This window comes from Micromys minutus (assembly GCF_963924665.1).
Source record: "Micromys minutus genome assembly, chromosome: 18".
Taxonomy (NCBI): Eukaryota; Metazoa; Chordata; class Mammalia; order Rodentia; family Muridae; genus Micromys; species Micromys minutus.
Genome location: NC_137953.1, coordinates 32,813,820 through 32,841,528, shown reverse-complemented (window position 1 = coordinate 32,841,528; position 27,709 = coordinate 32,813,820). Strand labels below are relative to the sequence as shown.

Sequence of the window (27,709 nt, the reverse complement as noted above, 5' to 3'; positions counted from 1 at the left end):
GAGGTGAAAAAAAGAGGCGGAGGAAGAGTAAGAAAAGGAGGAGGAAGAGTAAGAAAAGGAGGAGGAAGAGGAGGATGAGGAAGAAGAGGAGGAAGAGGAAGAGGATGAGGAAGAAGGAGAAAGAGGAAGAGGAGGAGGAAGAGGGAGAGGAGGAAGAGGAAGAAAAGGAGAAGGAAGAGGAAGAAAAGGAGAAGGAAGAGGAAGAAGAGGATGAGGAGGAAGAAGAGGAGGAAGAGGAAGAGGATGAGGAAGAAGGAGGAAGAGGAAGAGGAGGAGGAAGAGGAAGAGGAGGAGGAAGAAAAGGAAGAGGAAGAAAAAGGAGAAGAGGAAGAAGAGGAGGATGAGGAAGAAGAGGATGAGGAAGAGGAGGAGGAAGGAAAGAAGGAGGAAGAGAAGGAGGAAGAGGGAGAAGAGGAGGATGAGGAAGAAGAGGAGGAGGAAGAGGAGGAAGAAAAAAGGAGGAAGAGGAGGAGGAAGAGTGAGAAGAGGAGGAAGAAGAGGAGGAAGAAAAGGAGGAGGAAGAGGAGTCGGCGGCGGCTGTCCTGATGGTGCTATCTGTGGCTGCTCCACAGACCACGTTAGAGGCTCCCTCACTTACTCTACTCCTGTCTGGCATTATCCAGATGAACAGGAAAGGCCGTGGAAGCCCCAGCTTTTGCATAGAACCATCTCTTCAGACCATTCTCAACCTGACCATCACTTTCTCCCTATCACTCTGGTCAATTGGGATCTATAGAGACCACAGCTCAGGTAGACAAGGGGGGCACAGGAAGGCTGGCAGGCAGGTGCTTCTATCCGTCCTCAGATTTCTCTCTTTCAAGTTGGTCAGCGTCCCTCCTTTTGATTTTATAGTCAGTGGTACCTATTTCTCTTCCATCCAGCAGACAATGAGTTTAAGAAAAGATTGGTTGTCTGTTAGCTGCTATTGGGCACATGTCCCTTGGGCCACTTCAGCCCCTCCCCTTACAAACCAAACAAGAACAGCAAACAGGAAACGCTCGTCTTTTAAAAATTACTCTATTATTATCAAATAGAACCACAGTATCCAAAAGGTAATTAGAAAGTTCTATCCCCGACTAAATGGCCCTGCATCGCGCCTGCCTGCGAGTGGCTGGCAGCCAAATCACTGCCCCCGTGCAGATTGTTTTCATCCATTTTATTGTCAAGGAAATTAACAGCCTGAAGGGGTTCCCCAGGCCCAAGCGCTCCCCCCAGGGGCCCTGGGGAAGCAGGCAACAAGCGACCTGGTCTCACTACTCCGTCCTGGGGAGAAGGGACGGGAGAGGAGGGTTCACAGCAGAAGGGCTTGGGGCGCCCCGCTCCCGCCCACTGAGCTCAGTCTGGGGGCAGCCGAGGTACCTGTCCCAGGGGCCTTAGACCCTTGCACCTGGCTGCGCATCTGGCCGGGGCAGGGGCGGGGCTCATGCTCACTCGCCCGTGTGGGTCCGCAGGTGGTACTTGAGGGACTGTTTGTAGCGGAAGCACTTGGCGCAGTGCGTGCAGGGGTAGGGCCGCTCGCCCGTGTGTGCTCGCTGGTGCTCCAGCAGGTGGTGCTTCTGCGTAAAGCGCTTGCCACACTCAGCGCAGTGGTAGGGCCGCTCACCCGTGTGGATGCGCCGGTGCTCCAGCAGGTGGTGCTTGCGGATGAAGCTCTTGCCACACTCAGGGCAGGCGTGTGGCCGCTCGCGCGAGTGCACGCGGCAGTGGTTGGTGAGTTTAGATTTCTCACTGAAGCTCTTCTCGCACTCCGGGCACTTGAAGGGCCGTTCACCAGTATGAGTCCGCTGGTGGCGCAGCAGATGCGACGGGCGGCTGAAGCTCTTGCCACACAGGCTGCAAATGAAGGAGACTTCGTGCTTGCCTGCATGCACGCGCTGGTGTATCACCAGGCTAATATGCAAGCGGAAGCTCTTCTTGCATTCTGGGCACGTGTAGGGCCTTTCACCCGTGTGTGTGATCTGGTGCTTGGTCAGGCTTGACTTGTGGCTGAAGCTGCTGTCACACTCGGGGCACTTGTAGGGTTTGGGGCCTCCACCACTGCCTGAGCTGGGCGATTTGGGACGTGGCTTGAGTGAGTGCTTGGGATTGAAGGCTGATCCACGCTCAGGGGAGGCGTAGCCGCTGCGTACCCGGTGGATGCGCTGGTGCAGCGTGAGTTGCTGCTTGTGGCGGAAGCTGATCTCACACTCGGCACACTCATAGGGCCCCTCCTTGATGTGGTTACGTTGGTGGATGATGAGGTTAATTTTCAGCCGAAAGCTTTTGCCACACTCCATGCAAGTGAAGGGCCGCTCGCCACGCCGGTTCCTCTGCTGCTGGCTGGAGTTCCCACGGTTCTCACCCAGGTGCCGCTCACCGTGCCCGTGCCCATGCCCGTGTGTATGCCCATGAATGCTGGGCGCCAGCCTCTTCACTGCTGGGTTGCCTAACTGCAAGGGTGGGGGGCTTTCCTCGCCCTCGGGGGACATCTCCCCAGGTAGGGGGGTCTGGTACATACTGGCCTCGTACCTCCCGGACAGCTGCCCAAGGGATTGCAAGTGCTGTGGCAGCTCGTCCTCCTCTTCCTCTTCCTCATCCTCCTCCTGCTCCTCTGTCTTTATCACGATGCCCTCTGCTCCAAGGTTAGAAAGAAAGCATTTAGCTACTGTCTAGAACACCCTTATTCTGGGTAAGTTCAACACATTTCTAACCTCACCAACAGACTCTGTGCTACACAAACTCACACACAGGTAGTAAATACATGTATTTGTCCACATTCTTCCCTTCGGGAAATCTAGCTTCCTGTCCCATGATTCCTACCATCAGACAACTAGCCAGAAAAACAAAGCTTACATCCAGAGCTTAACAGGGTTCTTGGGGAGGAAGCAGGGGAAATGGCTTCTCAGCCTCCTGGTGGTCACGGTGTGAAGCTGCTGGAGGACTGTCTCCAGAGGGGAAACTAGCCTCAAGAACTTCATGTACTCAAGTTTGTGAGCCAGAGAAGTCCCACTTTTCCTTCTGGAGCACCGGGGGGCTGAGTATCTGACAGTGGCATCCGTGATCACTGCTGACTCATCTTTTCCCTTGGCACTGTTCTTCCTTCCCGAGCCCACCCGGGGTTTTCTCCTCATCATCCCGTTATTCACCACCTCTATCATTTCTTCCCTATTGCTTCTCATCTCTGTCTTCCTTTGTGATCCTGACCTGTGAGTGACATTCCACAGCAACTGAGCTTCTCTTTGGTGGGACTAAGTCTTTGGTCTTCTATGGCGACTTGGAACTGCAGATGCAGGTCTCACTGTGCAGCCAGAACAGCAGCCCTAAGGCTTCCTTCAGAGTGCAGTACCATGCATGCCCCACTGGGTTCCCTTTACCTCCAAGCTCCACTTGTCCCCATGGACCTAAAGAATGCCAAGTTCTACAGGGGCCCCTGAGAACCTAAGCAACTTCCGACTCATTTGAATTTCTTCAGGTGCTTTGTAGTCAGTCATCCGGCCTTTCCTAGCCAGTGTTAACTGGAGGGTTTGTGTGTTTCTGAGACAGGGTGTCTCTAGCCCTGGCTGGCATTGCTGATCTTTGCTTTCTGAGTGCTGAGATTAAAGGTGTGTGCCACCAAGCCTTTTCCCTTCCCTTTCTTCCTCCCAAGCACTCTTTCCTGTCTTTCAAATTCATGGCTTCCTTTTAAGTTGTGATTACATAGATACACATGTGTGTCTGTGTGCATATTCCTAAATATAATCTAATAGTCTGTATAATATCACTCGTATGTATGTTTTTAGGACTGACCATGTGATATAGCAGATTTTTTAAAATGATCTTTTAATTGTGAATCTGTGTGTGGCTATGTATACACACACACACACACACACACACACACACACACACACACACATATATATATATATATATATATATATATATATATATATATATATATATATACACATACATACATACATATATACACATACACACACAAGTGCAGGAGGCCATGGTGGCCAGAGCTGTCAGATCTCCTTGGAGCTGGAGTTACAGGTCCTGGGAACTAGATTCTATCCTCTACAGTAATAATGCACACTCTTAACCATCGAGCCATATCTCCAGCTCATTTTTTGAATTCTAATGAAATCTTTCCTAGAGCATTTTAACCTGTCCTCTTAACCCGAGTGAAGAGGGTTAAGAAGAGGAAGAGGACCCAGTTAAGCAAGTGTGGCCACATTTCACAGCTGAGGCAACCACGCCCAGAAATCCAAGGATGTTTCTAAGTAAAGTAACAGGTCACAGGCCATCTGGTTAACCTTTTCCGACGGGCAAACTAAAGCTAGCCATGCCTATGGCATGATGAAGCTCATGTTCTCTCTCTCTCTCTCTCTCTCTCTCTCTCTCTCTCTCTCTCTCTCTCTCTCTCTCTCTCTCTCTCTGTGTGTGTGTGTGTGTGTTAGAGACAGAGTTTTTCTGCAGCTCTGGCTGTCCTGTGTAGATCAGGTTGGCCTCGAACTCAGAGATCCGCCTGCCTCTTGCTCCCAAGTGCTGGTATTAAAGGGCTGGGCCACCAGGCCCTGTCTTGTTTAGTTTTTTATTTTGTTTTGTTTTTTGGTGACTCCTCAGGCACACATACTGTAGAATTTCTAGAGCAGAGAATCTCAATATGTGGATTGAGACCCCTTTGGGAGTTGAACTATCCTTTCACAGGGGTTGCCTAAGACTAGCAGAAAACACAGATATTTATGTTAGGATTTATAACAGTGGCAAAATTAGTTATAAAGTAGCAACAAAAATAACTTTATGGTTGGGGGTCAGCACAGCCTGAAGAACTGTATTAGAGGGTGCCATATTAGGAAGGTTGAGGAGCCCTCTCTAGCCCGTAAACTGCAGTTTAATAGGCAACACAGGTGTGCTAAGTGAACCGTAGTCACAGCTGGCCTCTGTGCACTCGTCTAAATGTAAGGAATTAGATCCTGATCACTTGACCAAGGTTGCCATGAGATTTTTATTAACTGAAAACATACCAATTATAGCCATGTGGGGAGGGTACATGCTTGTACTCCCAGTGCTTGGGAGGCTGAAACAGGAGGATCAAGAATAAAGCCAATCTTAGCTTTGGTATGAAAAATAAACAAACCACAAACATCCAGCCAACCAGTGAGAATTGGAGCAGCAGAGAAGCTGTCATGAAGGCTGTCCTGGGATCAGCAAGTGCCCTGCTGCAATGCTGTCCTCAGGGGACTGAATGAGGACATGGGATTATGGAGTTAACACACTCTATGACTAGAGTCTATCAAAGAAGGATAGGAGTCTTTTTGTTTTTTTTTTTTTTCAGTTTAAAAGGAAAACCCCAGGGCAGGCAAGCTGTCAATCTTAGCAGCTGCTCAGTGGGTGTAGGGGATGGAGAAGTGAAAGAAAGGTGTGTTGTCAGAGTTAGGCTGGAGAGAGGTTAGCTTTAGAGAAAGCATACTCAGGCAGTTGCAGGGAGATGGACAGGGAAGTGAAAAGGAAGAATTAGCCCTGTGTAGGTTGGTCCAGTGGACCTGGTAGCAGCTCACAAGGACTTTCCAAAGTTGTTTTTTAAAGAAACATGCTTTTCTTGCAGGGTGTTAGCACACACTTTTATTCCCAGCACCCAGGAGGCTAGCTTACACTAATTATATTCTTGTTTAAAAACAGACACCACCACCCAAACAAGGCAAAACGAAAGTCTCGAACTCCAAAGTCACAATGGTGTGGGATGAGTGAGGAAGAAGCTGGAGCTCTGCCACCACCTGTGTGACCTTGGACACGTCCGTATCTGACCTTGTCTGCCTTTGAATTACTGTTTGAACTAATCTTGAGCAGAACAACTTCTTTGCTAGGCTGGGAGATTCTAATAGATTCTGAGTTTATTAGGACCATGTCCAAGCCCCACCTACCCAGAACTTACCCGTGCAGTTTCTCTGCTGCACCAGCATCTGCTTGAGTTCACTGAACTCACTGGAACCTTCAGTGGACTCCTCTAGTACGTTCTCTTGTTCCTGCATGTCCAGGTCCGGCTGGTCTCCACAGGGGTCACCCAGCTCTGAGTCCTGAAAGCCGTGTTCCTCCACTTGTCCCATCAGCGGCTCTGGTGTCTCCAGACCCTCTGAGCCCTCATCATTGGTCTGCACCTCGATCTTAATCACGATGCCGTCATGCGCTGAGGGAAGGTGAGGACACACAGGTCATGGCACATCCCCAGGTTTCTACAGTCCTAGCATTTACATTCCAACTGGACTTTTTTTTAAAAAAAAGAGACCCTAAAAAAATACAATAGAGTTAATGGTGAGCAGAAAGAATTTTCTGGACACTTTGTAGTCTTGAACGTTAATACAAATTGGAGTCAAGTTACAATAAGTTAACTTTTTTCTCTACACATTGCTTAGAAAATCATTTTACTTTCCAAGCCAGGTGGCCAAAACCTAGTTTTCCTCTTTGGTCTATTCATGTACCAAAGACCATAAAAAGGTGAGCTGTCTCCCCACTCTGGCCTGTTTCTTAGAGGCACACTTGCAGAAGGCCCTTCTCGACCACATCATTTTCCAGTATCTTGCATAACTGTGAGAGGGGTGTTTGGGTTTTGTCTGTTAGACAGAACACCACAAGATAACTGGCTATAGATCGGCCTCAGACGGGCTTTATAGACACAGCACCATTCTACTCGGATGGCGACAGAACACCCATTTTTGCTTTTCAGTGCCATTGTTTTCTCTAATAATTAGCTTTCTCCTCTCATTTCTCCATCAGGACCATGAATATAACTCCAGTAATTAACAAAAACTGTCTCTATGCTTACACAGATTTTTTATATCAGCATATATACATTTATTTTTTTTCTTGGGTTGCTGTTGGGGTAAAATAAAACAGCCTCTTTTCCTCCTCTGTGATCAAATATAGAAATTCCTTTATGCTGATTTCCTATGATGTTAACCACTCTTTAAAATGATGCATATGTCACACGCTTTGGCTCATGCTGTTATTAAGTTATTCCCAAGTAGGAAGGAAACCTTTGGATTCTCACCTTCTGCTACAGTAAACAACAGTACAACAAACCCTAACTCCTGAAAGTATTTTACTTGTTTATCCCCTAAAACAAAATTCTAAAACTATGGTCTCTCTGGACCTTTGTGAATAAATATATAGGTAAGCTGAGTCACCACTGTGACCCTTGGGACACTGGGGCAGGAGGGATGTCACAAGCTTGGGACCAGCCTGGGATACAGTCAGATGGCCTAAAAAAGTTACAACAAAAATGTAATTTCTAGAATAAATATTGAGATAGAAATAAGCTTTTCCCTCATAAGTTAATGTCAGCAATGCAATCTAAAAACTGCAGAAGCTTTAAATCCATCACTATTTGCTTTGAAAGTGCACAGATAAGCTGAGGTTTGATGGCTGGGATCTTTACTCCAGTTGCTCTTTGAGCCTGTTTCCAATCCCACTTTGCCCATGGAGTGTTACCCTACACTTTCATTCTTAGAAGCCTTTTGCTGACCACCTCATCAGCCACAAAAACACTCCTATAAATTGAAAAATAGTATTTTTTCATTTCTAATAATCACAAGGTTGTACATGTGCATTTCCTCCTGGTTGAAGTTATCCTTATCGACAGTTATTCAGAATGATAGTTATCCAATATGGAATACGAAAAACTTTGGAAATGAATGTCTTCTAAGGATAGGTAAGTTCACTTAGTAGAGAATAAATACATACTCTTACTGTATATGGACAGATCAGAGTCAGGCCTGTTTTGTTTTTCACAGATGCAGACACTGAGGAACTTCATTTATACCAGTATGTGGGTAGGTTGGAATATGTTAGGAAACACCACTTGATTCTTTGAACTTACCCTGAATTATATGCCACAAAAATCATGTGGTTAATATATCATCAAGAACTGTTTTTAATGACCCACTGGCTGTCAACTTAACTATACTCTTTTAATTTTGTTGAAAGTAAAATATTGCAAAAAAACCTAATTTGCAATAGGACTGTCATACAGGTCAAATGACCTCTGCCAGTCTGGGTGATCTGGGTGGCGACCTAGAGGTTTACACCTCAGAATTCTCCATGTAAGACTGGTAACACAGGGGGTACCCTCTCACTTCTTGTTGTCCTTGGGATGAAGCCTGGGATCTCATGAAAGCCAGACATGTCTATCATTAAGCTGCGATCCCGGCCCACACTTTGAGACATATGCCTTACATGTGAATAATGAAATCATACTAGTTCTGTACTAGAAAAAAAGCCAGGATGTGTAAATTTTACAACTAACTCTGTGTTGAGGAACAGGGTGTCTGCAGACCTTTGAGGCCTCAGATGCTCCTGTGAGACTTGATGGTCAATCACACAAACCATTAAATGGTCCACATCAACTATAAGCTTTTGCTATTAAATGCTCTGCTGTGAAGCCCAGGCTGGTCACTTGGAACTTCAGGTTCTCTTGCCACAGCATCACTAGTGCTGAGATTACAGGTCTGGGCTGCTTGCCAATGTTTTGTTATTTTATCACAGTTGTCTGTGTGCATGCTCTTCTTGTGTAGAAACAAGTGGATGGACAGTTAGCTGAGGCAGGATTAGAAGGTGGGACATCTGGAAAAGAGACAGGAACTCTAGGAAAGAGTCAGGCTCAGGAAGATTTGCCATTGAGAGAGAGTTAAAGGAAGTTGGATGTATGAAACTGAGGAGAGGTAACTGACCAGACATGTGGCAGACATAGAACAATATAAATGAATTAATATAAATTAAGAGCTAGTTGGGGAGCAAGCCTAGTTTAGGGCCATAAGCATTATATAAGTAAGCATCCACGTCATTTTTCAGGAGCTGGGAAGAACACAGGAAAAGACCAAGTAGCTCCATCATTTAACCTGTGAGGACCTAGTGAGGATCCTTCGTGAAAACCTTCCTGCCTCTGTGTCCCAACTGTTGGCCCCCATCTGTCATTGCACCTGACTGGGACTGATTTTTAATCTCTGTAATCACTTTTTATAAAAACTGTTATGAAACAGAAAAACTCAATCCTATGAGCTGATTTTGAATATATAAAGGATTATTTGTTAATGGAGCTTATGTAGTTTGATATTTGGAGAAACTTAGTTAAAATAAAAAAATTTTGTTTAGTATTGGTTTTGTTCTCTAGGGCAAAAATTTGTTTATATTTCAAATATTTTGGTTTTTTTTGGGGGGGGTGGGTAGGTGAGAATTAAATCTAGAGAATTTTGTTTTTGTGTACTAACCTCAGCCCTCTTTTTATTTTGAGACAGGATGTCTCTGGAGCCCTGGTTATGCTGGAATTCACTATGTAAACCAGGCTGGACTTGAACCCACAGAAATCTGTCTGCCAGTTTCTGGGTGCTGAGATTAAAGGTGTGTACCACAGAACCCTGCTCTTCTTTTTACCTTTGAGACATCAACTAAGTTGCCTAGCCTGGCCTTAAACTCCAATTCCCTCATCTTCCTAATTAGCTTCAACAGTTTTTAGGAAGCCCACAGGCCTAAATTCATAGTATTTACTAAGTAAAATGCCCCAATATTTTTGTAGTTTATGTGAAACCCAGATACCATAAGGAAAATGACTGATTAATCTCAATACATTAAAAACTTAAAATGGTTATTACACAAATATTAATACTACACACAAAAATATTCCCAAAATTAGGGAAATCTTTTTATAAATATGACAGATAAGAGACAATACTTTTGGTTTTGTTTGTTTTTTGAGAGAGAAGTCTAATTATGTAGTCCAGCTTGGACATCACAGAGATCTGTTTACCTCAGTCTTCCACTGCTGGGATAAGTGTGTACCACCAAGCCTAGCCTGTCATTAATATTTAAATAACCACCATGACCAGCATATCGTTTAAAGCCTAGCATAGTAGCAGTTGGGAGAGGTAGAAGGGGTAGGATCAGGAGTTCAAGGTCAGCCTAGGCGCTATAGTAGAATAAGACACAAATGTGAGACTTAGTGAGTACTGGTGGTTCTTAAACTGTGGGTTAACCTCTTTGGGGTTGAATGACTCTGTCAGAGGTTGCATATCAGATAGCTACATCACAATTCATAACAGTAGCAAAATTACAGTTACGGAGCTTTTATGGTTGGAGATCACCACAACATGTATTAAACTGTATTAAAGAGTTGTAGCATTAAGAAGGTTGAGAACCATTGGTTTTATACACATAGCTCCTACAAGTCACACAAAGCTAAAAACCGATTATTGGTCATGGCGTATGGCATGATTCTCACTTAGATGAAGGCTAACACACTGGGGCAGTAGTTGAAGGGCATTTACCAATATCTAGTAAATGTTGGTTGTGTGTATCCATTTCTGAAAGTTTTAGATCACTGCAGGGATCTACTTATCAGGGTCTTTACTGACGCACTGAAACTTGTGAGCCCTGTAGAGAGAACATCTTGTATTTTGTATGGATGCATCACCTGTCAATTAAAAAGTCTATGGCTTAGACAGGAAATAGAAGGTGGGACATATGGGAGGCAGAAAGGATTCTGGGATAGAGCAAGTCTCAAGAGATCCACCCAGGAATATGTGAGAAGGACGCATGGTACCTGAACACAGGTAAGCAGCCACTTGGCAGACTGTAGTTAAAAAAAAAAAAAAAGTATATTCTAAGCTATATCTAGTCAGAGAGGAACCTAGCTAGATGGCCAATGTATTTGTAAGTATATTTGAGTCTGAGTCTTATTTCTGGGAGCATGGGGCTGGAGGAAGAACCAGACATAACTTCAACAGAGCCCCCTAAATGTATATCACAGGAGGGTACACACAGATTATAAACAGTATGATCTGCTATTAAGAACAATCTAGATTTAAATATTTGGACACATAAAGATGTCAGATATCAATCCTCCTGCCTTTGCTTTCTGACTGTTAGGACTGAAGACGTGAACTACCTCAGCCGCTTAGATACTTCACTGACAAAAGCAGACAAGTGATCTGCTTCTGCATTATATGAGCTTGTTTTATAGTAGAACACATTCATTATAATTTAAAACATATGTATGTGTAAGCATATATATATATATAGGAAGTTGGAAAAAACAAGAAGGTGACTCTTGAGATTTTATTTTCATCGTCCCGCCCCAATCTACCTTTTCCTTAAGACAGGGTTTCAGGTGGCCCAGGTTGGCCTCAAACTCGCTCTGTAGCCAGGGATTCCAAAGATTCATGTTTCTCACCTCCTGTCTCCTAAACACACACCTGTATGTTAGTTAGACAGAACCACCCCCCCACCAGCCACCACATTCCTCTTAATGAAGAGCCACGGAGGACAGCTGACATTTGTAGCTGGCTCTTCCCTAGATGTGATCATTTTTACTTTTGCTTGGCTCACTGTTAATGGTCACACATCAGCTCCAAATGCTCCTCAGTACCCTCAGTTGTGTAGTTCTATTATTAACACACTTGGTATTTATTTAGTTTTACCTACTTTAAAAGTTCAAGAACCTTCTGCTGGACCCAGGATCCTTCACAGCTTCCCACTCTGTTCTCAGTTCTCCCATCTCCTACTTTCCTTTTTCTTTCATTTGTTAGGTAGTGGCAGAGGATCCGAGTTTGAGGCCAGTCTGCTAGACAGTGAGTTCTAGGACAGCCAGACTACATAAAGAAACCTTATTTCAAACAAACAAACAGGGGTGGGGGTGCTTGTTTGTACACAAGACTTGGGTTTGATTCCTGGGGATCCAGTGTCCTCTTCTACACTCCATAGACACCAGGCATGTGTGTTTAAGCAAAATACTCATACACACAAAATAAAGGTTTAAAATTAAGCTGTTGTAGAGATAACATCTTAAAGTCTGTGTGGATGCGGTACCTGTTAATAATAAATCTGGTGGCCTATGGCTTAGGCAGGAAATAGGAGGTAGGATATCCAGGAGGCAGAAAGGATTCTAGGGGAGTGCCAGGCAGGATATTCATCCAGGGAAGACATTAAGAAGAGGTCACATGGTACAGGTAACCAGCCATGTGACATTATGTACTTTAGAATAAATGAGATAACTTAAGTTATGATCTAGTCAGAGAAAAGCCTAACAACATGGACAAGGTATTTGTAAATATATTTTGAGACTGAGTCTTATTTCTGGGAACACGGGGCTGGGAGGAAGAACCAGACCTAACTTCTATAGGCCAGGGAGATGGCTAAATGGTTAAGGTGTTTGTTATGTAAGCAACCACTTGGATCCCTACAACATATGTAAATGCTGGTTGTATATAATGGTCCACCTGTAATCCCAACATAAGAAAGGCAGGAATATGTAGACTAGTCATGTCAGCAAGCTCTGGGTTCAACTGAAAGACCCGCCTCAATGTATAATGTGGAGAGCAACTGAGGAAGACTCTTGATGTCACACACAGACATATCTAAAAATCTTAATTAAAATAAAACAAAGCTTGGGTTTCTTCTGATTAAGATTCCACATCCCCAAATCTCCAATAGACCAACCAATTCCTCTCTATACCACTAACACTTAAGTCCCAATGATAACTGTCTCTAGCTCAGAGCTTTGCTTCTAAACTCTGGGCTCTATTCAGCAGCTTTCTCCTTAGTGTCTCACTGGGGTCCCAACCCACCTGAGTTCACAGGGGCATGTTTACTATTTCTCTTCATCTGAGCCTCAGGTCCATCTCACTTGAGGGTAGGATCATCCTTCGCTCCTTCCACTCCCTTAACTCATATCCACTAGTCTTTAAACTTTTCTTGGTCAACAGCTGGTCCAAATCTTGCAAATAGCCACTACTCCCACTGGGCTGTGCCAAGGCCTCAAAGTACTTCCATCTACTAGTTTCCATAATCTTGTCTTCAATCAGTTCTTCGAGGATCAAGGAACCTATTTGTTATTTAAGTCTCTACTAAAATTTCCATGTTCCAAGATCCATCTTCTTTATTAAATGCTTTTACTATATTTTGTGTTGTGTATGTGTGAGCTTTCATGTGTGCAAGCATACTATAATACTAATGTTGAGGCCAGAGGACTTGGTGAAGCTGGCTCTCTCCTATCACGTGCTTCCTGGGGATTGAATTCAGCCGCTCACACTTGGCAACAGACACTTTACCTGTTGAGTCATCTTACCAGTCTGTATGATGCCCTTTCTGACCTCCCAAGCTCAGCAAGATCTTCTGTGTTTTGTTTTGCAATCTGGCTGCTTCTTGTCACAGCTTTATTATAGGAAGTGACTGGTTTTCTGTTTTGTTAAGACATTTTACTTATGTGTACATCTGTGTTCATATAGATGATGTGCGCATGTCCTGTTCATGAAGATGCTTGAGGAGGTCAAACAGCAGTGGATCCTAAAGCTGGGATAACAAGCAGTTGTGAACCGGCTGATGTAGGTGCTGGTAACTGAATCCTCTGCAAGAGCTGTGCATGCTAATGGCTGTGGTCTTCTGCACTGGAGAAAATAAGCCTAAGTGTGAGCAAGAACCTCTTGGGAACCCAGATATTGACAAAATGCCTTGATATATAAATCATCTGATGAATTAAATAATAAAAAAACAAGTAAATTCGTGGCATAAAAATTCTTCATAATGTGACATCAGAGGTAAGTGTACCATATTATGATATACATAGTATGTTTTAAACTGTATTTTAGATTCTGTTCAATGTTACAGACTCTCAAAGGATATTAGGTCGTATTAATGTTTTAAAATATTTAAAACACATATGTATGAGAACACGCATTTTTGGCATGGCTTCTGGCTTGAGTATACAGGGGAAGAGAACACATGGATGGACACACAGATGGATGATAACTACGCTGAGTATTTTCACTCATGTGTTAATATCTGAATTCTCTTTGAATCTCTTTGGGACCCAAAGCACTGAATTTACTGAGGAAATTCATTAAAACTGTCATTCTTGATATATGTGGAACTAGGAAAATTCTCAGTTTTCTAGATGCCCCTGCTTGGCATTGCACTTGAGGGTCTGGTTCTGGGTTGCCTCTACCACCTTCTTGGTAGGGAAAAGACACTGGACATTACTCCATAATGTAGAGGCTGACGCTTACAGTCTCTAAGGTAGCAACTGCTTGGCTAAATACTCTATGGCACGGTGGTCCCGTGTTACCCGCCCTCCTGACTGACGTCACCTCCATGGGCTGGAAAGGACATGTGCAGCAAGTGACACAGTTCAGCAATATCAGGAAGTCTCTATGAGGCCACTGGCCTCTGCAGAAACTCAGGCTGTAAACACACATATGCCAGATTAAACCCAGCTCAGCACAAAGTGGGCTTGGTCATTTGCTTTTTACTTTGAGCCCTATCAAGCACAGCCCCTGGACGTCAAAACTAGCTGGAGCAGCAGCCATATTTCAGAGTTTTTGGCCATAAAGTATGTCTTTCAATTCTCAGTTTAACCCTCCCTGCTTCTGAGTTCTTCCATGTTGAATCCTCTTTTCCACCTAATTCTTATTTTCAATGTGGCCACTCAAACCTCTAAGGTATAGATTTTCTCCAACCAAAATATATGCCTAGAGCAACCCATCAACCTCATCTACTTTCAGATTCATCATCTGTGGTACTGAACTGAGGTAAGCCTCACCCTCTCTTTGATGTTTGGCATTGAAGTACCATGTACCCAGGCGTCCACGGACTAACCTCTCTGAACCTGTGGGCCCAAACAAACCTTCCTTGCCTTGGGCTGTTCCTGAGCTAATACAGTCTTCAAATCAATGATATTAAATCATAATGTCTATCTGTTGGTCTTCAATTGAGTTCCCCAGCAGGATCATCTCCTTTCTTCATTCAACAGGATCCCTAATGATTACTATTCTTGATTATTACATATGACCACCAAAGACAGAGGCATGTTTCCATTGAAAAACGAGGCAAGTGATGCAAGTCCAAAGGAAAATCCCCAAGTAGAGCCTACAAAACTAATGTGCCAAGGCAGCACTCACAGTGAATGGTGCAGGCCACTGCTCCAACCACTGAAGAGGACACTGGCTCTAGCTGTATTTATTGAGCCACCGTGACATGTCTATCTCCATGCCAGACTCTTGATACCTTGTAGTATATGTACCTGGGCAATGAGACCTATCTGCTGATCCCAGCTAACTGCCTCAACCAGGCCTGCTGGAGCCGTGTGCCGCAGGGCAAGTTTTTAGTCAAGTCCATGCCTATTCTGCAGGAACATGGCCCTTCTACGGAAAATCTAACACAAGAATGCATTCTCTGTGTTTCTTCCAGCAAAAAGGATGATAAGAATAGGTCATATCAACAACAAAAATGGAAACAAAACAAATAATGTGCAAGACAATTAACTGTATGCATTCCCAGTTATCAGCTACCTGGGTTACTGGAGATTACTGGACACTAACCTCCTGCAGGCCTCCTTCCTGCATAGTTTGATACTGTATCAGCCTTTCAGGTCCTCTCAGGATCTCAGCAGTGCTCATACTGGAGCTACCCGGACACTGAAAGACCCAGCATGCAGGGTCTGGGCCACCCATCTGCCACTCACCAGCACTGGGATCCGTGGGTGTCTCACCCTCCTCAGAGTCCTCTTGCTCCTGCATGGCTGGCCTCTCTCCGCGCTCCATCTGTGACATGAGGTCTGGTTTGGATATTGCATAGTCTGGGCAGAAGGAAGGAAAGAAAATATTCTGTGTATGAGGGAGCATTGTATGCTATAAGGTATCACCTGTGAGGACGTGACCCAGAATAGCCTCTTTGCGGGGGAACTGGCTATGCTGGCAAAGAAATGGGCAAGTCTCATGCTGATGGCAGACACTGAAACTTGCACAGAAGCTTCATGACAAAGTTAAAATTGTATGAAGTAAAGACTTAATCCTGATGAAGTATAAACTTCATAAAACAAAAAGGTTGCCAAGCATGACAGCTCATACCTACAATACCAGCACTTGGGAGGTAGAAAGAGAACTTCTATGAATCCAATACCAAGTTGGGCCACAGACTAAGATCCTGTTCTAACAACCAAGAGTTCAGATGTGGTGGTACACACCCTTATCTCAGAACTGGGGAAGCAGAGGTAGGCAGAGCACTATGAGTTCAAGATTAAGTTGGGCTACTTAGTAATTTTCTGGTTGACCAAGGCTACATATTGAGACACTGTCTCCAAATAAAATAAAATTAAATTAAAATTAAAATCAAAAACAGAAAAAAGAAGCAGGCATGTAGCTTAGTGACAGACTGTGTTTAACATGTATGGGACCCTAGGTTCAATCTTTAATACTCCTTAAAAAGTTTATAGTTATTTTGAAATAACAAGAAGAGGAAATATGGGGCTGAAGAGATGGCTCAGTGGTTAAGACTGACTGCTCTTCCAGATGTCCTGAGTTCAAATCCCACCAACCACATGGTGGCTCACAACCATCTGTAATGAAATCTGATTGCCCTCTTCTGGTGTGTCTGAGACAGCTACAGTGTACTTATATATTAAATAAATAAATAAATAAATAAATAAATCTTTAAAAAAAGAAGAGGAAATATTAGAAATATATATATTCATCACATAAAGTAAATGGTTAATATTCATAACTATATAAAAACCTTTATAATTAGTAGAAAATAATCCATGCCAAAGTATAAATAGGTAATTTGTTGGAGATAGACAAATGACTAGTAATTATATAAAATAGATGTACAAGTTTACTAATCACCCAAGAAATACATTCAAATAAAAATAGTACCATTTCTTTCATCTATCGAAAGGACAAATACTTGCTTAGATTAAGTAGTCAGGGTGTAGAAAGATCAGAGTTCAAGGTCAACATGTGAGGCCAGGCTGGGTTACATGATCTTGTCTCAGGAAAACAAGACAAAGATATTAAGACAAAATAGACCAGGGCATGGAGAAACGGTATTCTCATGTATGTGCAGACATGACAGAGATTCCACAGTAGTGTGCATTTTGTATTCTATAACACACTTCTTATGTGTCATGTCACACACTAGGTATCACAACATTCTACAGTGAGAGAGACAGAAGCACCCATGGATCAGCAGCAGTGTGGTCAAAAGCCAGAGTTCGGGGGTCAAAGAGAAAGGTGAGGGGTTAAGAATACTTGTTTCTCTTGTACACAGCCTGGGTTAGGTTCCCAGCACCCACATGATGGCTCATGTATCGATATCTGTAACTCCAGGTCCAGGGCCCCAACACCCTCTTCTGTATCCATGGGCATTAGGCATGCACGTGGTACCCATGTTAACATGCAGGTAAAACACTCATAAACATAACATCAAAAAACCAAAAGACAAAGTTCGCCTGGATACTGCACTTTCTTTCCAAGGATTGTGGCCTACAGGTGCTATAAAGGTCCCCTAGTCTAACATAAGGTACCGTAAGGGAATGGTTGCTTTTGTGCAAAGTCCACACTGCATGTATAATGGGACATACACTGTGTGTATGTTGACAAATGTACGGAACATGAGCGAGGCTCCTGGTGGCCCTCTGTGGGGTGGTACAGGTGAGTGCATAATAGTTGCTCTTTATCATGTTATTATAAATTGTTCTTTTCATAATTGCATATGCATTTTAAAAAACATGTATTTCCAAGAAGTAATGTTAGCTTATGTAAAGCTGCATCTAAAATTAACTATTCTTGCTTGAATCACATTTGTGTTTTTTTAAATATTATGTTTTTAATTTACTTTTGGGGGGATTTTATTTTTACTTTATGTCTGCAGGCATTTAGCCTACATGTCTTTCTGTCCACCATGTGTGCAGTGCTTACTGAGGCAAGAACAATACAGCAGAACCTTTGGAACCGAAGTTACAAATGGTTGTGAGGCAACTCAGGGGGGCTGAGAACCAAATATAGGTAGGTCATCTAGAAGAGCTGCCTGTGCTTTTAAATGCTGAGCTCTCTCTAGCCCCATATTTGTTTATTTTTATCTTATGTGCCCAGCAGTGCACTCAGCCTTTAAACCTTTCCTTCACTTGTGTGTTCGGGGTTGGAGAAGGTATATGCAGGTATGCTCACCTGTGCACACACATGGAAGACAGTTTTTAGTCACTTTCCTCCATATTTTTCAGTGAGATAGGATCTCTCACTGAACCTGAAGCTGTTTTGACTAGACTGGCTAGACAGTAAAGCCCCAGGCATCTGCCTGTCTCCGCACCCCAAGCACTGCACACAGACATACACCAAGGTGTCTGGCTTTTACGTGAGTGGCGGTGAGCTAAACTTAGGTTTGTAGTTCTTGCACAACAAACTTTTCATCTACTGAGTCCTCTCACCAGTCCCCTCAGATTTTTCTTTTGTCTTTGTAAAAAAAATTCTACATACAAGAGAAAAGGATACATAAAGGAAGAAAAGCCAACTTTCCAGTTTTCTATCCTTTCATGTTTTTAATGAAAACAAGAATCGGCAGACTTTGGCATAGACAGACTTTGGTGAGACCCTGGGGCCACAGGCCTAAGTGATAACGTTCAGCTGTATGAGTAAGAAAACTAGATTTGTAATCTTGTCCAGAGTCCTTCACTACATGTTACTCTTGGGAAGCATTTCACACCATGCCAGCACATAGTAGGTCCTCAGTATATTTATTTTCTTCTATTCACTTTTCCTTCTTCAATGTTAGTTTGCTTAGACAAATGACTTTTGTAAGCGGGGTGCATGGGAAAATGCTGACGGGGAGAGCCCACCACAGTCTAGCCTGCTCTTTCTCTGATGCCCCAAGAGCTTTTCTGTAGTGTGGTATCTTTATGGACAGACTGTGCCATACTGACATACAAGGGGACATGAGTGTTTCTCTTCATTTGTGTCAGCCTTTTTGAAAGAAAACATTTATTTTTAATTACATAATTTTAATTATGTATGTTTGTGCACATGTAACACGAAGTTCAGTACAGACTCAGATCCTCTGGAGTTAAAGTTACAGGTGGTGGGTGGTAAGTCGCCTGATGTCTATGCTGGGAACTTTTAACCACTGAGCAATCTCTAGTTTGTTTGTGGCATTCTTTAAAATTCTGTTTGTAGGGCTGGCGAGATGGCTCAGTTGGTAAAGTGTCTGTCCGGGAAGAATAGGAACAAGGGATTGATTCGCAGCACTCATGTACATTTGGGCGCAGTGGTGCCCGTCTGTGACCCTAGCGCTGGAGGGGAGGGGGCACAGGTGGCAAGGGAGGAGGGGGAGGGAGGCGGACAGGTCCCAGAAGCACTGACTACGAAGTCTAATCATCTCAAAAACTAATGAGAACAGAAGACGAGGTTTGACATTGACCTTTGGCCTCCATATACAGACATGCATACACTACCATATACATGTACACACAAAACAAGAAAAATTCTGTTTGAAGCCAGGTGAGGTGGTACACGTCTATGATCTCAACATTCAGGAAGTTGAGGATTCTGAATTCAAGGCCAGCCTCACTCAACAGTAAGATGCTGTTAAAACCGTCTGCTGTGCATGGAAGTGCATGCGGATAGTCCCAGCGCTAGGGAGGTAGATGCTGGAGGATCCTAGTGAGTTTGAGGCCAGCCTTGTCTACACAGCAAGTTCCAGGTCAGCCAGGGCAGCCCTATCTCAAAACAAAACAACACATATACACAAACCAAAACCCAAACAAATGCCATACCCCAAACAAGCAAATAAAACCGAAGCCTAACAAAATGTTTTGCCTTTTCCCCACTACAGAAGCTACAGTTCACAAACCTAAGTCTCACACCCATGTCATGGTGCTTCACTCTTACCCATTGAGACCAGAGACTCGTAGTTGCCCCTCATTACATTCTTGTAGAGCTCCTTCTGCCACTCAGAGAGATTTCCCCATTCCTGCTCAGAGAAATGGACGGCGACATCATCAAATGTGACAGGAACCTGAAACCAAACAACTGGGTCAGGAAAGACCAAAGTGATAACACCATAGATGGCCAAACCCCAACTCCCTCTATTTAGGACCAGAGAGGGAAACCTTCCTCCCCTGCACTTGCTCAGGGGTGTGTGTTGTAGGGAGCTTTACCAATACCCTGTTGAAATCTGGCCACATCCCTGGCCAAGGAGTGGAGGACTCATCTTGCCCGGGCCCTTCTCCAACTTTAAAACATGGAGCACCAGGAACACCAGGAAACCTGCTGAAAATGTAGACGCTTAGGCCTCATCCTGGACCTTCAGAGATCAGTAAGTCTTTAGTGAGATCCTAGAGTTCTAATGTACAACAGCGTTCAAGAAGAACTGGCTTACAGACTCAGTCTGTTTGGAACAAAAAGAAAACAGGTCTGTACTCATGTTCTTTTAGAACCTTCTAGAAAATAAGATTAAAATCCACTTCTTAGCTCCTTAAGGATACTTTCTGAAATCAATTTTACTGAAATTAAGTATTTATAATTGACAAAGAGATTAGACAGAACAAAACTTAAGAGTTAAACTATATTCTTCTCCCTGTCCAGTCTGATGGTAAACCATTAAGAACTACTCTTAGGTAAAACTGCCCCTTAGTACTTGCAAGGAATTGGTTCTAGAACCCTCAGAATACCGAAGTCGGCAGATGCTGACACACAACATATATATATTACATATACATATATATGTAAATAAAATGGCACAGTTTTTGCATAAAACCTATACATAAACTCCAGCACTTTAAATCATCCAATGATGCTATGCAATGCTGCTTCAAGGTGCAGTTGTAACCTGCCATTCAGGGGACGACTAGGAAAAGTGTTCATGTTCAGTGCACACATAAATTTTTTTTTCCTCCAGAGTTGTAGTGAGAATTTTGGTTTCTTAAAAAACAAAACAAAACAAAACAAAAAAACAGCGAAATAGGAATGTGCTTTCATTTTAATCCCAAGTGTGGGATATGGGGCTGCTTCAATTGTCCACAGCAGCTGACTAGGATTTGCCTCATGCAGGGGTGTGATTTGCTAGTGGCAGTAACGGTGTGAAGTCTGAAATTCTGGAAACCTTACGTAGGATGTGTAAACGCTAGCTCCTGAGGAGCAGGGTGGGTTGTTGGTAGTTTTTGGTCTCAGTTTGTTAAAAAGTTGTGTAAAGAAGAAACTAGAATTAGATATCCTGATGGTGAAGATCAAACTTGCCCCAAGAAACTCCCCTAATCAACAGGAAGTCGTCTAACGATATCCCTTTTTCTCTCCTATCTGGTGTTTGGGGTTGAATGGGTAGGGAAGGGTAGAAAAATAAAGAACCCACAAAGCGACAAATGCTGGCCACAGTATTAACCAAAGTGGCCAGAAACCACCAGCAGAATCAGAGTGTGGAGGACAGACGGACAGGACATGCTCTGTGTGAGCTCTCACAGACCTCTCTGCATTCTATCTCAGGCTCTGGGAAAGACTTTTCTACCAGTTTGTGCTTTTCCCAACAGGAGGAATAATTTGCTTTGGGTGTGCCCCGCTCTCGGTGAAGCAATACTGGAAGGTAGGAACACTTGCTTCTTGTTTTTCCTTTCCCAGCTATCACTTTCCCTTTCTTTCAGCTGAACTAAATTTCTAAGCCATATTCCCCTGCAGATGGGAAGACTTGGGAAACCCCCAATGGAATGGGTGTACCTTGGGAACTTCTCCATTGCTGCCTGGGGGTAGCCGCAGGATCCAGAAATTTCTGTTTTTCAGCAGATTCTCCATGTTCTCCAGGCGCCGCTGCAGCAGCCCGTACTCCTGCAGTAAGGTCCCCAGTACAACCCACTTGCTCTCCAGATGATTTGCGAACTCCACAGCTGTTCTTTCACAGTCTGCTATCTTCTTCTCATTTGTCCCCGTCCTGCCCTCCAGAGTCAGTAGTCGCATGGCCTGGGCCTCCAGTTTCCTCTCCACTGCTTGGACGGCAGCCCACACGGCCAAGCGAGTGATCTCTGCGGTGGGCAGTGGCTGTTCCTTCTGGGCTGCAGAAGAGGTATGGAAGGGAGTGTCCTTTTGCAAAGTGGGGCTCTGGAGCAAGGGGTCCATGTCGGTCTCGGGAACTGTGGGTGACAGAGTCAGCGAGTCTTTCTCAGGAACTCCAGGAGAGTGGAGTGGAGCTACCTGATGGTGGGTGGAGAGGAAGGGGGTCCCCTGACCAGCAGCTGAAGGAGGGTACTGGGTTTCTTCCTGGGAAGCCAGGGATACCTGGTGAGGTGCGTCTTGGTCAGAAGGAGCAGAATACAGGAGTGAAGATCCTTTCTGGAGAGCATGTGACATCTGGCCCGGTGTCTCTTGCTTAGGAGTACTGTCAGTCTGGGGCAGGGCACCCTGCCGGGGAGCAGTGGGAGACAAAGGAGGAATTTCTTTGGGGGGAAGAATTTCTCTAGGGAGTCGAGCAGGGGTCTGATGCACAGACTCTTCGCGTGGAACCCTGGAGAATGACAGAGGTGATGAGTGATCGTCCTCCATGTCCAGCTGCTGGACCTGTGTTCAAGGAGAGAAGAAGAGACAGGATTGAAGGTCACAGTCTCCAGATGGCAGAACAAACCTGAGAGACAAGCATACTAAAAGATTCTCTTCCAAGAGTGGTACTGATCTACACACCAATGACACACTGTTAAAAACACCACATAAAAGATGGCTATGCTACCTTCTGTCCTCTACAGAGCCATCTTTCTCCCTACATGTTTCAAAAGTGATGAGTGGCTTGCGGGAGGTGAAGGGCACTGGGAAGAAGAGGAACACTCAGCTGTTGGCTCCGTTAATACCTATTGCTGCCCTATTCTCTACAGCCTGCTCATGTGACTGCTGCCTTTGCTTGTCTGGAAAGGTCTGCAGAGGCTGGAGGGACCTGGAGTACTGCGACTGGCTTTTGTTACGAGTAATGGACGGTGAGACATGGTGACAGCTAACACAAGCAATCGGTCTCTTCAGGAGCCCAGGTTTCCTAGGTAGATGGTCTATTGGGGCACGTGCACATTGCTGGGCTAGGCTCCCTCGTTGTGGTTCTTGAGGTAGAGAATAGGACGAAAGGCCTGTGGTGAATGAAGCCATGAGACATTAAACTAGTTTTAAGTATGACAAGAGTGTTGGGGACTAGAAGCAGAGGAAAGAATCGATTTCTTTGGTCACTCTGGTCTCCATCTTGCCATGTCCATGTTAAAAATCTTAAACCGCCGGGGAGGTGAAGCTGCGTTCTTCTGCCAGTGCCCTGTTCATGTCCTAGGCGTTCGATACTTTTATGGGATCTGAGCGGAATTTTTCCATGACAGTTTTAGTTCTCTTCTTCATAATATTCCTTCAAGGAATCTGTTCAGCTTCTACGCTCTCTGAGTGTTCTGTAGGGAAGGTAATTAAAACTTGTTTTCTTCACTTGAAAATTAGCATATCCCTTCTGTCCAGTCCGTAAATGCCCGTTGAATGAGTCAGCTGTACATTGATAAGTTAAAAAGATTATCAAGGTTGTAATAAGGTTCCTTTTGCCATCTATCAGAGACTTATCTACACCCACTTCATACCTTCCATAGCTGTCTTTCTTAGTTTGTTCACTGGTTCACACACAGATGGCTCAGTAAAGCAGCATCCTACTTCTAAGCCAAGGACTGGAGATTTTGAAACCTTGTCCAGTAAAGATCTTTGAGAAAGCCATACCTCTGTTAAATGGGAGCTCATTAGCAGAGTAAATATTTAGGATTTATTATGCACCATAAACTGTGCTAAGCATTTTAAAGGATGATCTCATTAAGCTTCACAAAACCTGATGAAATAGGTACTACTAGAATTATTATCTACATTTAGCCTACAAAACCACTGAAAACAGGAGAGGCTATATCTACCTTGCCTCAGGTAACACACACTCCAGAGACTGTAAGTGACCTCTAGGCCTCAATTATAGCCAGAGGCAGCTGATATGTTTGAGTCCTGAGTCAAAGACTTGGAGATTAAAGAGACCAATGGGAGGCGTACTACAGGCAGTCATGTTGGGATGAGGGCCCTATCCCTTAAAGATATACGATTTATTGTGGTATCAAGAGCCCCCTAGGAAACCTAATGCAAGTGATGAGGTCTTAAAATGCGTACAGATTCTAAATTCTGCAAACCCTGAAAGAGTTCAAAGACCCTTTAACTCTCAACCCTTTACTGTTAAGTTGGTAGCATACTAGACAGCTCCCTTAGGCGGACACCTCAATCTCACAGCTAAAGGAACTAAAAGCCAACACAACAGGCATGCTAAGGCAGTCTGCCTGAGGGAGGACTAGGGTATTTGCCTACAATTAGTAGGAGGAGGGGAAAAAATATTCCTGGAGGGTAGGTTAGATGCCAGAGTAATGCAGGGTTTTACCTCAAACAAGGGGGGGGGGGGTGCTTCACTATAGTATAAAAAAAAAAAAAAAAAAAAAGCCAGCAGGGCAAGACATTTTTATTAACTACCTGAACCAGAGCTCAAACGAAAATAGTATTTCCCACCTCCATTTAGGGATTTGGAATACTGGAAAGGGGTGAACGGTCACAAAGCACTATCCCCTTCCCACTACCTAAGTCCTGGTACAATGTCATCAGTTCCAGCAAACCTGTGGCTAGATCTTACCCTCAAGCAAAGATATCTAAATAGAATAAGCTCAAATTCTCAAGCTGCTAGCAGGAGAGGACCGTTAGAATTCCTCTGCGCCACATTTCACAGATTCTACCTCTTTCCTCCCCACCCTTGTGTGCTAATAGGGGCTCCAGGATCCATGCCAACATACTAGAAACGTGCATAACGGCACACATGGCTTTTTTACAAAAGCCGTGCCATTTTCTCACATGACCCAGGATGGTTCACTCAGAATTACATGCCACGAAAGGGTGTTTAAGACCTAAGGCCAGAGGTAGGAATGTTAAAAAGAAAAAAAAATCTTCATTTTATTTCCCAGGAGTTTTGTTATTGTTATTTTAAGAACTGCAAGGCTAGAAAGCCATCTAACCCATCTCTTCCAGTATACATGGAAACAGGCTCAAAGGCACGGACTCACTCCCATGCAGCAAACCCGCCTAGCACAGCCAGAGTGCCTCAGAGAGCACGTTGGGTGGGAGGGCGTTTAATTATTGAATGGCCCTCGGAAGAAGCACATCAACCTCCTACCTAGACTCTCACTCGCCAGACCCCATTTAATCGTACCCCAACTTTGCCTCGGGGTGCTCCTAACCGCTAACCACACCGAAGTGGCTGGGCGCTGCCCGGCCTTCCCCTCCTCCCCCGACGGGCCGCAGCCAGTGCTGGGCCAGCCCAGGCTGACCACCCTGATGAAGCCGCCGCCAGCGCCGCCCCTCCCCGTCCAGGCCCGCAGCACGCTAGGCAGGCCTCTTCGGGACTGCGGGCACCCAGCCCCGGCCGACTCGCTACGTGACCTTGGGGCAGGCAGGGCAGGTCGCCGCCGGGTGTCCGTGCCTCAATGTCTCCGCTCTGCGAAATGGGAGAGCCGCGTCAGCACCGCGCCCAGGCCGGGAGCCATTCCGCGGGGCCGAGCTCTGCGGAAAACGTGCCGCCGGCCACCCCGACGGACGCAGCGCCGGCTCCGCAGCCAGGGAGCGAGCGCGCCGCCCGCGCCCCACCTCGGGCCGCGTGTCCGGGAGCCGTGCGGTCGCGCAGCCTCGCACGGACGGCCGCCGCTCCCGCCCGCCCCGGCCGGCCTCCCCCCCAGGGGGCGCGCGAGCCCGCCAGGGCGCCCCCTCCCCGCTAACGTCGCCGCGCCCGGCCCTTACCGAGACCCCAGGCCGGGCCGCCGAGCCCGGAGCACGCAGGCAGTCCCCGGGGCCCCGAGGCCGCGCGTCCGTGCGCGCGCGGGCCGCCCTCCCCGGAGCCGGGGCCGCCTCGGCCATGGCCCCACGCTGCCCGGCCCGCGCCGCGCGAGTCGCCGCCGCCGCCGCCGCCGCGTTCAGCCCCACGCAGGCCCGGCGCCGTGGGCGGGCTGGCAGTGCGGCGCGGCCTGGCCTCACCCGCCGGGGCTGCGGGGCCGTCGGGCCCCGGCCTGCTCGGGGCTGCGCTCGGCGGGCGGGCGCGGGCGGCGGTGGCGGCGTCGGAGCACAGCTGTGCGGGCTGCGCCCCGGCGGCGAGCTGGGCCCCAGCGCTCTGAGGTCGCCCCCGGCGCGCTCGCCCGCCCCGAGCGGCCGACGCTGCGACCCCGGCTGCGGCCCGGGTCCCGGCTGCGAGCTGCGCGGCCGTCCCGGCGCCTCTTCAGCAGGGGAGCTGCACCGCAGCTGCCATGTTGCTACAAACTGCATCCTGGGAGGCATGTCCCTCTCAGGCGTTTCAAGAGGAGCGCTCGGAGGCTCGTCGGAGGCGGCCGGAACCCAGACAGCTCCATCTACAGCCGGTAGGAGCGAACAGTGAGGCGCGGGCCGCCGCGGCGCCGGACACGCCCTGAGCCCGTCGCGGCTCCCGGTCCCTCGCGGCTCACCTGGCGTCTTGGCGGCCCGGCGCCCTCGGGCCAGGCCGCGGCGGGCGGCGGCGGAGGCGGCGGAGCGGAATCCGGGGCGCGCGGCCAGCGCGGCGCGCTGGGTCTGGAGGCGGGCCGATGGGCTCCGACAGCCTTCCGCCCGCGGCCGCCTGCGCGTCTCAAACCCAGAACCCGGTCGTTGGCTTTCAAAACCTGCGCTCACAAAGGGATCGGAGAGAGCCGTCACACCAGAGAAAGCCGGAGTTCATGTGACCAGCGCAGTGCAGCCCGGGTTCCAGGGACGCGGGCTGTGGATCCAAGGGGAGCGAGGGGTGGGGGTGGGAGTGCTTTGTGAAAAGCCTCAGTGTTGTTTTCGGCCAGAAAGGACAGAATTCCTGGAATCTTTGAGGGCACGGGTTGGAAGGGGCTAGACGGGCTGCTTAGGAGGAAACTGAGGCCGAGCCGGGAATGGCTTGGTGATCCCAAGTTACAGTTTTCGCCCCCTTGTACACAGTACTCGTTCCAACCATGAGAGATGACCCTCTTTCCTGGACAGGTTCAGTAAAACGCATGTTTACTGAATATGGAGGAGCTGGCATGATTTGGGAACAAAATTTTAAAAAGGGGGGAAAAGTATAAGCAGGTGTCCTGGTTACAGTTAGGGATGAATGAACCCCAACTGGAACCTAGAGGAAAAGGCAGAATAATTTTTTCACTTCATGGAACCCAGGGGGTGTCTGGGTTGGAGTTTGTCTTAGAAGGCAACCGGGCGATATGCAGCTCTCAGTAAACACGGAGACCAGGCCAGGGCCATCTCATGTATCCGTGAAGTGTCACTCCCCCCATATGTCTATGAATTGCTTATGTGTGCATACATAGGCAGTACAGAGTACTGGCTTTTGTGTTCTTGAAATTTTACATACATTTTATTTTTTTCAGTCCATGTCTTGTTGCAATTTTTTTGTTTCCTTGGTGGATCATTGTTATTTTGAGATAGTTATGTGTAAACAAGTCTATCTACCTGGTCTATTCATTTTAACCCCTATACAGTATTTCACTATCCTTTGAGGGAAATGAGAGCAAACCTGCTGCCAGGATAACCACATATACATCACAGACATACATAGCGCATTGTGCTGTTCACTAGCTATGGGACAGTGGTAGGAGTAACTTCTACGTCCCAGGCTTTAAACAGCTCACTAGAGGTTGTGCCTACATACCCTACTACCGTGCACGACTTCCTGTTTCCAGGTCCCAGCCTACGTTTTCCGATAAGAGACTTGGAAAGTTGGTCAAAAAGCTGAATGAGAAATGTAACTCCTTATCCTCATTGACTTATATTTATGTTGCCGTCTTTAAAGAAGTTGGTTGCTTTTTAAAATTTGCAACGCTAACATTAGTTTTTCTCACTCTGTAAGGGTCTCTTCATGTTCTGTACCTGCTTTGTTGGATGGTTTTTCTCCC

At 46.0% G+C, this 27,709-nt stretch overlaps 1 protein-coding gene across 1 annotated transcript; it reads right to left on the bottom strand.

The window, feature by feature from the left end:
* Nucleotides 1-1,079: 1,079 nt before the first annotated feature.
* On the bottom strand, nucleotides 1,080-26,102 carry ZNF777 (zinc finger protein 777; the record flags this gene model as incomplete). The annotated part of the gene is made up of 6 exons (XM_080932384.1): nucleotides 1,080-2,611; nucleotides 5,897-6,148; nucleotides 15,467-15,580; nucleotides 19,662-19,788; nucleotides 21,480-22,313; nucleotides 25,572-26,102. The coding sequence occupies 6 exons, from the start codon at nucleotides 26,100-26,102 to the stop codon at nucleotides 1,428-1,430; spliced, it is 3,042 nt and encodes a 1,013-aa protein (XP_080788510.1). The 3' UTR covers nucleotides 1,080-1,427.
* Nucleotides 26,103-27,709: the final 1,607 nt, after the last annotated feature.